Raw genomic sequence first — 14,950 nt, 5'->3', positions numbered from 1 at the left:
GAGAGATTTAAGACAGACCTTGGAGAAACTAATTTACTCAGAGAGTAATCTGTATCTGGAGCGATCAACCACAGGAAGCTATAGAAGTGGATACAATTACAACTTTTAAAAGACATTTGGACAGATATATGGATTGGAATAGTTTGGCATAGCTCAGATAGGCAACTTGCTTGGCAGGGATATGTTGATGGAAAGGGCCTGTTATTATGCCGCCTAGCTCTATGACTCTATGACTTTAACTCCTTCCATATCCTTTCACCAATTTACACCCTTGTGGCAATTTACAACGGTCAATTAACCTAGCAACCCGAATATCTGGGACATGGGAGGAAACAGGAGCACTCGAGAAGCCTACATAGTTACAGGGAGAACATGCAAACTAACAATTAACAGATGGCCATCTGTCTGCTTTGTTATATCTGAACACATTGGTCTGGTAAGTGTTCTGATAAGTAATGTTGCTACACATTAATGCCCCTAATTTTCCAGTTATTTGCTCGGGGGATTCAATTTAATTTTAATTTGTTGCCTTTCCACGGGAATGCCTATCAAACATTTCTGATGTGTGAACTGTCAGCACTCTCTGCATAAGTGTGGAAAAGTAGGTTCACCACATTTCTCACAGAATTTAATTGTAGGCCGACTGTATTTTCCTTTTGTATGGACTTCCCATCCATGAGCAGGCTGGAGATCTTTCAGACTTTGCAAAGTGTAAGAGAATAGCTACGTGTGTTACCACATGGGGTAATATTGTCATAAGGAATAGTAGAATTAGCCAATCGACCCATCAAGTCTACTCCGCCATTCAATCATGGCTGATCTATCTCTCCCTCCTAACTCCATTCTCCTGCCTTCTCCCCATAACCTCTGACACCCGTACTAATCAAGAATCTATCTATCTCTGCCTTAAAAAAAGATTAGGGGTGGAGAGTTTTGGAAGTCTAGAATGCAGGGAGAGGGGCAAAGGGATGTCAGATCAGGGTTCAGGGTGGCAAATAGGCTGGAGCTAAGCAATGGTCAGAGTGGAGAGGTCATAGAGGGCATAGCTATAACGTGAGGAGGAGAACGTTTAATGGAGATGTGCGATGCAAGATTTTTGCATAGACTGGCGGTGGCTTGGAACGCATTGCCAGGCGTGGTGGTGGTGGACGCAGATACGACAGTGGTGTTTAAGAGGTTTTTAGATAGGCACGTGGCAGTGCAAAGAATAGAGGGGTACGTATCATGTACAGGCAGTTGAAATCAGTTTAACTTGGCATCCTGCTCAGCACAAACATTGTGGACCGAAGGGCCTGTTCCTGTGCTGTACAGTTCTGTTCTATGTTCTATTATAGAGCTACACCTACATATGTATTTCCTTAGGGTTGTGCAGACTGTGATGTGAGGCAGTCTTGCACATGATTCTTCATTGAAAATTATAACTTATTAGATTGGCAATGGTATATAATGGATGATGTTGAACCACCACCCTTTAGTCATCACCCATTTTAATTTTCAATCAAATAAAAATTAATCTTCAGTTTATGTGAAAAGACAATCTGCCAAATGTGAAACATGTTGCTCTAATGCTGTATTAACTAAGCTTTGTGCATATCCTGTTACATACTTGTAACAACAGAGGCGAGAAGGTTATTTTCACCTATATTCAGAAAAGAAATAAAAAGGCAAAGATTGAATCTGCCATTATTCTTTGAAGTGTGATTGAACAGACCTTTGCATGGAAAGTGATTTTAAGATGTACCTGCCTTGGAAAACAATGACAGTTTGAACCTGCATTACCTGTGATTGTTACTTTAGATACATATAATTTCCTCAGTAGGTGCAAACTGTTCAAAAAGATCAAATTCTGATGGTCTGCTCATTACCTGGAAGTGCACCATTGTTAAGTCAGCCATTTAACCATCCTGGTGGATAAAATGACCTCTGCTGGTGATCAGATCACATATATCCTGAGACAGAAAGAAGAATTCTTAAAAAGCCATAGTGCACTTGGAATTTAATGCTACTATTCGAATAATTGTGAGGTTTTAAGAAAGAACCTTAAACTATTCTGTCTACCTCAAAATAGGTCTGCATATGTATTAGTGATAATTGATTAGGGATATTGCCTTCTCTTACATTCTGTTTCCAGACTTTGCAAAAATGCAATATCAGAGTTGTGACAGAGTATACATCAAGAGGGTTTACTGGATAATGATGCAATCTCTTCTCTTCTCCACAGCTATTTTATCATTTCTCTCTTTGGGATGTTATGTTACTGCCATACAGGCTCTGGTGAGGCCCCAGTTGGAGTACTGTGTTCAGTTTGGGTCACCCTGCTGTAGGAAAGATGGTGTTAAGCTGGAAAGAGTGCAGAGAAGATTTATGAGGGCCTGAGCAACAAGGAGAGGTTGAACAGGCTAGGACTTTATTCCTTGGAGCGTAGTAGGTTGAGGTGATATTATAGAGGTGTATAAGATCATGAGGGGAATAGATAGGGTCAATGGACAGAGTCTTTTACCCAAAGTCAGGGAATCAAGTACCAGAGGACAGAGGTTTAAGGTGGGTGGGGGGGGAGATTTAATAGTAATCTGAGGGGTAACATTTTCACACAGAGAGTGGTAAGTATAGGGAATGAACTGTCGCAGGAGGTAGTTGAAGCAGAAACGATGACTACATTTAAAAAACATTTGGACAGGTGCATAGATAGGAAAGGTTTAGAGGGATATGGGCCAAGTGCAGGCAGGTGAGACTCTAGATGGGGCACCTTGATCGGCATGAGTAAGTTTCTGCCCTGTATGACTCTATGACACTCTCCCTTCTAATTCTCCAAACAGGTCTCTTACAAAGCCATCAGTTCCTTTGAGCCCGAGATCGACTTATCAAACCAGAGTGGTCGAGAGTTCAAGTTGGGAAATGAGACCCACCACTTGTTCGTTGGCTTGCACCCAGGAACAACCTATTCATTTACCCTGCGGGCCAGCACAGTCAAAGGCTGCGGGCTCCCCATCACCAAGACCTTCACAACAAAGATATCAGGTATGGGCACACCAACATGTTCTCATGACGCACTTCTACTGATCAGCAAGTATTGTTTGAGAAGGAAGAAAAATGCGTAAGATTATTCCTTCAGACTTTCAGAAGATATATCGAGCAAAGTACTGCAGATGCATCAACACAAATCATTAACAATGTTTATTCCCTCCATGAACAGAGCCTAAAGTGCTGAATGTTTCCAACATTTTTTCCATTCATTTCCATAAAGAAAAATATCCTTGGAAGACATAAAGCAGGTACCTGCCCTGTATTTTGTCTGGACACAAAGAACTGCAGATGCTGGTTTACAAACAAAGGCACAAAATGCTGGAGTAACTCAATGGGATCAGGCAGCATCTCTGGAGAACATGGCTAGGGGCAGTTTCGGGTCTGAACCCTTCTTCAGACTGAGAAGTGTCCCGACCGAAAACATTTCCTATTCATGTTCCCCAGAGTTGCTGCCTGACCCCCTGAGTTACTCCAGCATGTTGTGTCGATATTTTGACTATGTTCTATCTGGTTCTCAACTAGAAGTACCACCAGGAAGCTTGGGTGGATGATTAATATACAATTTCACTTTGCTTACCTATAAATAGGGTATTCAGCATAAACTGGCAATTATACAGTTTTATTCTGAATGAGAATATAAGCACATTGAGAAGACAAGGACATAACATAAGGAAGAGAAGTGAGGGGAATGAGTCTCACCCCAGTCACTCCCTCTTCTCCCCTCTCCCATCAGGCAAGAGGTACAGAAGTGTGTAAAACACACACCTCCAGATTCAACAACAGTTTCTTTCCAACTGTTATCTGGCAACTGAACCATCCTATCAACCATCCTATCATCAGAGAGCAGTCCTGAGCTACTATCTACGTCATAAGAAACACTTGGACTATCATTAATCGGACTTGACTGGACTTTATCTTGTACTAAACATTATTCCCTTTATCATGTATCTGTACACTGTGGATGTCTTGATTGTAATCATGTACAGTCTTTCTGTTGACTGGTTAGCTCAAAACAAAAGCTTTGCTCTGTACATGTGACAAAAAACTAAACTAAACTAGGAGACCATTTGCCTTCTCATGCCCACTCAACAGGTCAATTATATTGTGGGAGATACTTTTTATCTACTCTAAATCCATATTCCTTGATTCTTTTAATACCCCAAAATCTTTCAATCTCTGATTTGATTATACTGAATTCCACGGCCCATTTGAAAAGAGTTCACCTTCATTTGGTGAAGAAATGTCGTCTGATCTTAGTCCTGAATGTTTGAACTTTAATTTGAGACTGTAATCCCATCTTTAGGCACCAAGCAGAGGATAATCTACATCCTTACATTGCTTCTTTTAAATCCCTGAAGGATTTTGTGTTCTCATGAGTCAACTCTCATGAATATTAGTCTCTCATCATAGGAATCTTCTCCAACCCAAAAAGCAATCTGTTGAACTTTTGTGGCATCCATCTCAACATAAGTAGATCCTTATGATATACTTTGACCCATCTCGTCCATGCTGTCCAAGCTGTCTATCTACACTAATCCCATTTGAGTACGTTTGGCCATATCCCTGTAAGCTTGTCCTACCTACGTGCATGACCAAACATTATAATTGGACCCACCTATGCTTGCTTCTCTGGCAGCTCATTCCATATACCGAACACCCTCTGTGCGAAAAACATGCTCTCCGTTCCCCTTTAAATCTATCTCTTCCCATCTTAAACCTATGCCGCTACCCTGGGGAAAATACTGGGACAGTCTACCTTTCCATTCCCCTCATAATTGTATAGACCTCTATTGGGTCACCCTTCAGCCTTCTTCACGCCAGGGAAAACAGTTCCAGTTTATCTGACCTCACCTCATAACTTGAGCCCTCCAGTCCAGGCAATGCTATGATAATAGGCATAAAAAGCTGATGTAACTCAATGGGTCAGGCAGCATCTCTGGAGAGAAGGAATGGGTGACGTTTCGGGTCAAGACCCTTCTTCAGACTAGTTAGAGATAAGGGAAATGAGAGATATGGACGATGATAGACAATAGACAATAGGTGCAGGAGTAGGCCATTTGGCCCTTCGAGCCAGCACCGCGATTCACCGTGACAATGGCAGATCATCCACAATCAGTACCCCGTTCCTGCCTTCTCCCCATATCCCTTGACTTCGCTATCATTAAGATGTGGAGAGATAAAGAACAATGAATGCTAGATATGCAAAAAAGTTACGATGATAAAGGAAACAGGCCATTGTAAGCTGTTTGTAGGGTGAAAATGCGAAGCTAGTGCGACTTGGGTGGGGGAGGGAAAGAGAGAGGGTATGCCGGGGCTACCTGAAGTGAGAGAAATCAATATCATACCATAAGCTGCCCAAGCGAAATATGAGATGCTGTTCCTCCAATTTGCGTTTTGCCTCACTCTGACAATGGAGGAGACTGAGGACAAAAAGGTCTGTGTAGGAATGGGAAAGAGAATGAAAGTGTCCAGCAACCAGGAGATCAGGTTGGTTCACGCGGGCTGAGTGAAAGTGTTCCGCGAAATGATCGCCCAGTCTGCGTTTGGTCTTGCCGATGAATAAGAGTCCACATCTTGAACAATGGATACAATAGATGAGGTTGGAGGAAGTGCACGTGAACCTCTGCCTAACCTGAAAGGACTGTCGGGGTCCCTGGACAGAGTCGAGGGAGGATGTATAGGGACAGGTGTTGCATCTTCTGCGGTTGCAGGGGAAGGTACGTGGGGAGGGGGTGGTTTGGGTTGGAAGGGATGAGTAAACCAGGGAGTTGCGGAGGGAACGGTCTCTGCGGAAGGCGGAAAGGGCTGGAGATGAGAAAATGTGGCTAGTGGTGGGATCCCGTTGGAGGTGGCAGACATTTTGGAGGATTATGTGTTGTATGGGACGGCTGATAGGGTGGAAGGTAAGCTAATTAAGGCCCAACTGTTGTACTCATCTGGCTAGCTGACAAAGACAACCATACCATATACCTGGGTAGACACAAAATGCTGGAGTAACTCAACAGGACAGGCAGCATCTCTGCTGAGAAGGAATGGGTGACGTTTAGGGTCGAGACCCTTCATCAGATTTAAACCAGCATCTGCAGTTCTTTCCTACTCATACCATATACTGATTCACCACTCTGTCTATTTGTGTCATCATTTGCAGTGAATATGTAGTTCTATTCTAATGTCTTGCAGTGCAATGGCACATTCCCCATGGGCCCTGTCATTCTCTATGCAAGTCCTGCCCTGGTTTACCTTCTCTAAAATGCACAACCTAGCACTTTTCTAAGTTAAATTCCACCAACCACATTAAATATGCAAATGTGCCAACAATTGAAAAAGTCTATCTCTGGCAAAAATCCACAATGCCCAACTACTATATATTAAATCAATTTTAACTGTTAAAGCGCAGGAAGGAACTGCAGATGCTGGTTTATGCAAAAAATAAACACAAAATGCTGGAGTAACTCAGCGGGTCAGCCAGCATCTCTGGAGAAAAGGAATTGGTGAAGTTTCTGGTCGGAACCCTTCATCAGACTGTTGCAGTGTTGGGGAGAATGTTTCATTTTCTAATTTCCTGCTAGGTTGTTCATTCTATTGTTGATAAATTTGACTGTCATGAATCTGAAGAAGGATCCAACCCAAAACACTACCTATCCATGTTCTCCAGGGATGCTGCTTGAATTACTGAGTTACCCCAGCACTATGTGTGTTTTATTACATCAACCTCACAATTGGCTTCCATGTATAGGTCACCCAAGTATATTATGAAGGAACGGTGGGTTCAGGGGAGAGGGGGAGAAATTACGAGAAAATTTAAAGACATTGAGCAGCATTTGTGAATCCATGGAGGAAAATTAGTTTGGCTCAGCATATCATCAAGTAGGAATGTCACACTCTGACTTAAAACATACCTGATCCAGCAGCTGAAAAGTTAGAGTCGAAGATCGTTACTTTTGAATTCAGAAGGATTTTGGCGAGTTTTATTCTCTTGCTTCCTAGCTTTTGTTTTTCTAACCACCATAACAAATACTCATGATGACTTTGCCTTTGAAAAAGAAAGGATAAACAACTTCTGGAATGAATTTCAAGCTGCTTAATGGGGTTTATAGTTTAATTTAGTTTAGGAATACAGAGTGGAAGCAGGCCCTTTGGCATATTGTGTCCGTGTCGACCAGCGATGCTCCGTACACTAGTTCTATCCTACTCACGAGGGACAATTTCCAGAAGCCAATTAACCTACAAGCCTGCATGTCTTTGGAATGGGGGAGGAAACCGGAGCACCCGGAAAAAATCCACGCGCTCACAGGGAGAGCACATAAACTCTCTACAGACAGCACCCGTAGTCAGGATCGCACTTGGGTCTCTAGCGCTGTAAGGCAGCAACTCTACCGCTGCACCACTGTGCCATCCCGGGTGTGAAGTCAGGTTCTATCAGATTAGTAGACCTGATTGCAAGCCTAGTGACATCACCATTCCTGCATAACTGACCCCGAGTTATGTGCAGCGTCTTTTGTCATTGAGCTATATTTTACATTCAGGTGTGCTGCAGCTGATTGACCACATAACCAATTTAAACCATGCTGGAAATCGTTTACATCATCTCTGCTGTTATTATTCTCCAGTTTCAACACCCTCCCAATTGGCCTCGATGCACAGGTCACCCAGGTCTATTTTACAGGACCCTTAAATTCACGAGAGAAGGGCAAACAAATCAGCATCCCTCCTCATTATCACTTCCATCAATTCTTGCTGCGAAAGAGCATTTAGGTGAGATTCGTGTTCATAAAAGGCGCAGTCACGCCTATTAAACCACTAATTGAATGCTCTGCTTTTTGGTTGCGGATACCAACAAAAAGAGGTACTCAGACAACATAGCCAAGGGACCAGGTACCCATGAAATCTCATCTAACACTACTCAGGAGGAAGGTGATTGGAATGTTGGCCTCAATTGCATGAGTGATGGGGTGCAATTGTGTGAAACTCCTGCCAATACTGTCCACTGCTTCAATCCATATAATCAATTCACTGTGGACCTCTTACTCTTCTAGATCAGCCTACCTTGAGGAACTTTATCAAATGCCTCACTAACGTCCGTGTAGACTACATCCACTGCCCTAGCCTCATCGATCACCTTCGTCACCTCCTCAAAAACTCAATCGTTCATGAGGCATGATCTGCCATGTACAAAGCCATGCTGACTATCCCCAATTAGCCCATTCCCTTCCAAATGTAAGTAAATCCCCATCCCGAAGTATCCTCGATGTGAAGGTCTCGGGCCCGTAAATTCTTAGATTATCTCTATTTCCTTTCTTAAACAAAGGGACAACACTGGCAACATTCTGATCCACTGGAACCACATGTATGGCCAGAGAAGGTACGAAGATCTTAGTCAAAGCCTCTGCGATCTTCTCTCTTGCCTCTCTCAATAACCTGGGATAGATCCGATCAGGCCCGAATAATTTATCCACCTTAATGCTCTTCAAGAATCCCAAAACAATCCTTTCTTGATGTCAGATTATCGTAACATATTTGTATTCATCACACTAACTGTCCTCCATGCCCTTCTCCTTGGTGAATAGAGATGCAAAGTATTGTTTAATACCTTGGCTACATCCTCTGACTCCAGGCTTAAATCCCCCCCTTGATCCATGACTTCCTAGGCTTCGCTACCACTGATATAAAGCCCACCGGCCTTTAATTTCCTGAATTATCCCTATTGCTCTATTTGGCAGGGTCGATGCTGGGACATTTACCCCTGTAGGGGAATAAAGAATGGGGAAACATAGTTTCAGAAGAAAGAGTTGATCGTTTAAGATCCAGGTAGTGAGATGCTCTTAGGGAGCTAAGAATTGTTCAAATTCTTTTTCCCAGAGAGCTGTGGTAGCTGAACCATTGAATGCATTTAAGGTTGTGGTAGACAGGATTTTAAAGAGGAATTGAGAATATCTAAAATTATCTGAGGCATAGATACGGTAGACAGTCAGAACCTTTTTCCCCAGGGTGGAAATGTCCCACACTAGAGGGCGTAGCTATAAGGTGAGAGCTATAATGGAGATCTGCAGGGCAAGTTTTTTACTGAGAGTAGTAGGGTCCTGGAATGCATTGCCAAGGGTGGTGGTGAGACAGGTAGGATAGTGGCTTTTAGATAGGCACATGGAATTACAGAGAAGAGAGGGATATAGATCATGTATAGCCAGATGAGATCAGTTTAACAGGGCATCATGTTTTGGCACAAAGATTGTGGGCCAAAGGGCCCGTTCCTATGCTGTACTATGCTATGAATAGGTTCCTATTCCTATTCCTATGTTCTATGTTTCAGAGATATGGAGAGCAGACAGGAATCTTACTGAATGGCTGAGCAAGCTTGAGTGTCCAAATGGTCCTGCCCTGTTCACATTTCTTATGCTTTTACAATCTAACAAAGAGATGGCACTGAAGAGTATTCTATGAAAATCAGTCAAAGCTATAGTTTATTGCAAATCATTTGATTTGAGACACCTTCTCAACAATGATGAAATGGTTTACAATATTATCTCTTCCTGTTGAACCCATTGATAGCCCCAGGATCCTTGCCATTTCACCTCAGTCTTGTTATTGAATTATTTCCTGGAGAGGTCTTTTAATAATAATAATAATAATAATGCATTACATTTATATAGCGCTTTTCATATACTCAAAGACGCTTTACAGGGCAGCACAGTGGCGCAGCAGTAGAGTTGCTGCCTTACAGCAGCAGAGACCCAGGTTCAATCCTGACTATGGGTGCTGTCTGTACGAAGTTTGTACATTCTCCCTGTAACTGCATGGGTTTTCTCCGGGTGCTCCGGTTTCCTCCCACACTCCAAAGACATACACGTTTGTAGGTTAATTGGCTTTGGTAAAAAGAATTGTAAATTGTTCCGTGTGTGTGTAGGACAGTGCTAGTGTACGGGGTGATCGTAGGTCGGCACAGACTCAATGTTTCTGTGCTGTATGTCTGAAGTTCAAAGTAAAGTCTAAAGAATTAATTGAGAAAAAAAATTACAGAATTGGAATTTCCCTTAAACGTGTGAATCAGCAACTTTCACTGCTGCAATTATATACTAATTTACAACACGTAGACACTGTCAAGGCAGTTTTGCTCTTGAGAAGCATTTCAGCTGAACTTGTACAAGGCAAAGCAACTAATGTGCAGAGATGTCTAAAGTAGCAAGTGATATATTCTTTTAATCAAAATTGTTTAGTTACTTATTGCAATCCAGTGCATTTTTTCAACGTTAAAAATTGATAATTTTTTTACTTTATGGAATGGAATTTTCTGACTCTGCAAAACTAAATGAAAATGCAGTCTATGTCATACAGTAAATTCTTATTAGCTCTTTGACATCAATTACATTGAAAGCAACTGGGGCTGTGTGTTATGTTGAGACAACACAAAATGATCACATGGATAGACAGGTTTTGGAGGGATATGGGCCAAATGCAGGCAGGTTGGACTCTTGTGTAGATGGGATGTGTTGGCCAGTGAGGGCAAGTTGGGCTGAAGGGCTGTAAAACCCATGACTCCAAACCAGTGGTTGGATATTTTTACATATGGGAAAGTAAAGGACTGTAAGTTTGTTACAGTTGTTTTCAAGAGCTTGTTATTGTGAGTATCTGTTGATTTTAAATGTGCCCGTGATAATGTCTCAGTTTGGAAGATGAAACAAAAACATAATAACTAGTATAAAGCAGATTAGCATAACTGTTGTGAAATTCCTCGTATGTTGCAAAATATACTTGGCTAATAAAGTATGATTATAGTTATGATGATTATGATTATGATTCCTATTATGAGTATTTTAGTATAAGTAATAGGAGCAAAATCAGGCCATTCAGCCCATCAAGTCTACTCCGCCATTCAATCATGGCTGTTCTATCTTTCTCTCCGAACCCCATTCTCCTGCCTTTTCCCCATAACCCCTGACACCCTTACTAATCAAGAATCTATCTCTGCTTTAAAAATATCCATTGACTTAGCCTCCACCACCTTTTGTGGCAAAGAATTCCACAGATTCACCACCCTCTGACAAAAAAAATCCTTCTCATCTGCTTCCTAAAGGAACGTCCTTTAATTCTGAGGCTATGACCTGTAGACCTATACTCTCCCACTAGTGGAAACATCCTCTCCACGTCCACTCTATCCAAGCCTCTCACTATCCGGTACATTTCAATGAAGCCCCACCGCATTCTTCTAAACTTCAGCGAGTACAGGCCTGGTGCCGTCAAATGCTCATCATAAGTTAACCCACTCATTGCTGGGATCATTCTCGTAAACCTCCTCTGGACCCTCTCCAGGGCCAGCACATTCTTCCTCAGATATAGTGCCCAAAATTGCTCATGATACTCCAAATGCGGCTTGACCAATGCCTTGTAGAGTCTCAGCATTACATCCCTGTTTTTGTATTCTAACCCTCTTGTATTCTAACCCTCTAACCCTCATACCATTGTGGGTATGAGGTGTATTTCTGTATCATAGAGTCATACAGTCAGAAACGAGCCCTTCGGCCCACCATGTCCACACCAACCATCAATTCTAATGCTATTTTCCAGCTCTGTACCACTTGTCGATTCAAATGCTTATCCAGATACTTCTTAAGCATCGTGAGAGTACCTGCTTCCAGCACCCATTCACGTGGTGTGTTCCAGATTCCAACCTTCTTCAAAGTGAAAAGATTCTTCTGTAGCTCACTCAAAACCTTTTACTGTAAACCTGTTCCCTCTGATTTTAGACACCTTTGCTACAGGAAAAAGCTTCTTACCCTCGACCCAAATCTATGCCTTTCATAACCTTTGTTCATGTGTGACAAATTATTACAACTTGATTGCAACACACTGAGCCACTTGCCTTTTGAAACTTATAACGCCAAGCCTCAAAATTTGACGTTATTCGTCACGGCATGGTGGTGCGGCAGTAGAGTTGCTGCCTTACAGCGCCAGGGGCCTGGTTTCAATCCTGACTGCGAGTACTGTCTGTACAATCTGCCCATGACTGCGTGGGTTTCCCCCGGGTGCCCTGGCTTCCACCCACACTCCAAAGAGTTGCAGGTTAATTGGCTTCGGTAAAAATTGTTAATTGTACCTAGTGTACGGGGATTGCTGATTGGCGTGGACTCGGTGGGCCGAAGGGCCTATTTCCGTGCTGTATCTCAAAAGTTAAAACTAAAATGATTAAGTAGAGGAGGGCAGGCACTCACTGAGTAAGGCTCACAGGATTTCGATAACATGTAGATTAAAGCACAGCAGTAAGAAAAGGGGCCAAATTCTATCTTATAATTTACACATTATCCCTCTCAGTTATTTGCTGTTCCTTTATTTGCTTTCTATTGCTTGCATTAAGTTTGCTGTCACCATCAGGGTAGCTATGATTGCAAAGTTATTGAGCGTAGATTTGCATTTTATCTGTTGTGGTTTTATCACCTGTTGGTGGGAATAATGAGAATAATGATGAACTGTGGGAAAATTTCATAATGAAAACCATTGACAATATTCTTGTTTTACTCTCCCATTTTGCAGCACCATCCATGCCGGCATATGATTATGATACGCCATTGAACCAGACCGACAGCACGGTGACTGTTCTACTCAAGCCTGCCCAGAGTAGAGGCGCACCTGTCAGGTAGAAGATAAGCCACATGCCTTGCTTTTACATGTTATTAAAACGATGAAGAAAGCTCCCATCAACATGGTGTTGTTGTATCTTATCTTTCCCACTGAAAGTGAAACCGAGGGTTAAGAGATTTTGATTTATGACCTTAACTTAGTTTTTAGTTTTTTTTAGTTTAGTTCAGAGATACAGAGTCCACTGAGTCCTCGCCAACCAGCAATCCCCGGACACTAACACATCCCTACACATACGATGGACAATTTATATTTTTACCAAGCCAATTAGACTACAAACCTGCACATCTTTGGAGTGCGGGAGGAAACCGGAGCACCCGGAGAAAACATACAAACTCCATACAGACAGCACCCGTAGTCAGGATGGAGCCCGGGTCTCTAGCGCTGTAAGGCAGTAACTCTACTGCCACGCCACCATACCACCCTTGAACCCGTGGGCTTGTTTATCCTTCATAACTACTAAAAAACAAAAAGAATTATGGCCACTGATCTCAAGATGTTCCCCCACTGACCCTTCAGACACTTGCCCTACCTTGTTCCCGAAGAGGAGGCCCAGTGTTGCATTCACTCTAATAGGGCCCCCTATACTTTGATTAAGGAAGCTTTCTTGGACACATTTCACAAATTCCACCCAGTCCATAATGGAAATTTCTCTTTAAAACAGAAAACGAGGAGTGCTAGGAGACACGTGTATACCTTGCTGGAGAAAAATAGATAATGGTCAGGCTTAGTACTTGGGCCAGAGCTTTTCTAGATCTCATTGGAGACCCTCAGACTATCTTTAATCAGATTTTACTGGACTTTATCTTGCACCAAACGTTATTCCCTTTATCATGTATCTGTGCACTGTGGACGGCTCAATTGTAATCATGTATTGTCTTTCCGCTGACTGGTTAGCACACAACAAAAGCTTTTCACTGTACCTCGATACACGTGACCATAAACTAAACTAAAATATTTAGTCGTGATTGAAACGTGGATGTGCAAGGTACAACTTTCGCAAGTGTTAGATGAGGCATAGCTTAGAAATGTGGTTAACCGTGAAGAGGATCATAATAGACTGCAAGAGAACACAGAGGAGCTGAAAGAACAAGCGGTTAATTGGCACGTGAGGTAAAAGGGGAAAAGAAAGATGGATCACCAGAAATGTGAAGTGATATACTTTGGCAGAAAGAATAAGGAGGGACAAAATAGGCTAAATGGCAAAGTTGTAAAGGGTGTGCAGGAACAGAGATTTGAGATGTTCCCAGGAACTTGAAAGATGCTGGACATAGGGAGGGAACAGTCAATGAATCTTCACAGAGACATAGAGAACTAAAGCAGAAAGGTTTTGCTGAACCTACTGGATTGGCCACAAGTGGAGAACTTTATTCTATTACTAGAATCAAGTATCTACCTGAAACCTCAGTTAATGGCTTAAGAAGTATCTCAGTAATAAGTTGATTGTTGATCAATAGGACATAAATGTGCAATCTGTGGACTTCATCTTGTGAAGAATTTATGTGGGGATGTGGAAGGAAACTCCCACGTGATCTCTGTGGAGAACATGCAAACTCCACTCAGACAGCACCTGATGTCAGGATCAAATCCGGGTTACTGGCGCTGTGAGGCAGCAGCTCTACCAGCTGCGCCACCGTGCTGCCCCAAATGTGCTCCCCTCCCATCCTTCTCTTCACCTCCCTGGACTTTTACATTGTCGGTGGAGGTATGTGGACATAGCCTTGCACTCAGCTTGTTTGCTGTCAATCAATAAGTAAATTGGCTCGTTTGAAAACCCATCTCTTCTTGCCTTTCAAATTTATCTCAATTCATTTTTCAATCTCTCTTCAGTGAGGACAGCTTTCTTATCGATTCTTACAATGTGACTTTCTTTCTGTTCCTCGGGCATGCAGAACAAAGTAATTACTGCCAGTTTATTGATCAAAATTCCAGCACTTAACCAAAGTTCAACACTTCTCTTGAAAGGATATAAACAGGGGGAAGTGGGGAGAAGAGGAAAAGGTCAAAGATATTGAAGGTCGCTGCTGAATGAGCAAATGTGCCAATCTAGAGTCGAACATAGCAATCAGTTCTGAGACAGATCTACATTCATCTTTCCTTACAACATCGAAGGAGACTATTCAACCCCTTGAGTTGCGCTGGCTCTCAGACCAATTATATCTTTCGGTTCCCCATTTAGTTGCCTCTAACCATTCTTATATGCCCATCACCTTGATTCTGCTAAGACTCCCTATGCTAAATGGGATGCTATCATTTGCAATAATAAAACTGTCTACCGTGAAAGGCATAGATAGAATGG

At 42.4% G+C, this 14,950-nt stretch overlaps 1 protein-coding gene across 6 annotated transcripts in view; it reads left to right on the top strand.

Moving 5' to 3' along the window:
• Window positions 1-14,950, top strand: part of LOC144592686 (receptor-type tyrosine-protein phosphatase mu) — a 606,124-nt gene that overhangs the window by 345,333 nt on the left and 245,841 nt on the right. For all 6 annotated transcript variants that reach the window (XM_078397499.1, XM_078397500.1, XM_078397496.1 and 3 more), the window contains exons 10-11: window positions 2,817-3,018; window positions 12,547-12,649. In XM_078397499.1, coding sequence (XP_078253625.1) covers window positions 2,817-3,018; window positions 12,547-12,649 — 305 coding nt within the window. The remainder of the gene's footprint in view (window positions 1-2,816; window positions 3,019-12,546; window positions 12,650-14,950) is intronic.

The sequence above is a fragment of the Rhinoraja longicauda genome, chromosome 4 (assembly GCF_053455715.1).
Source record: "Rhinoraja longicauda isolate Sanriku21f chromosome 4, sRhiLon1.1, whole genome shotgun sequence".
Taxonomy (NCBI): domain Eukaryota; kingdom Metazoa; phylum Chordata; class Chondrichthyes; order Rajiformes; family Arhynchobatidae; genus Rhinoraja; species Rhinoraja longicauda.
The sequence above is the reverse complement of the archived record's forward strand: the minus strand, read 5'-3'. Positions and strand labels throughout refer to the sequence as shown.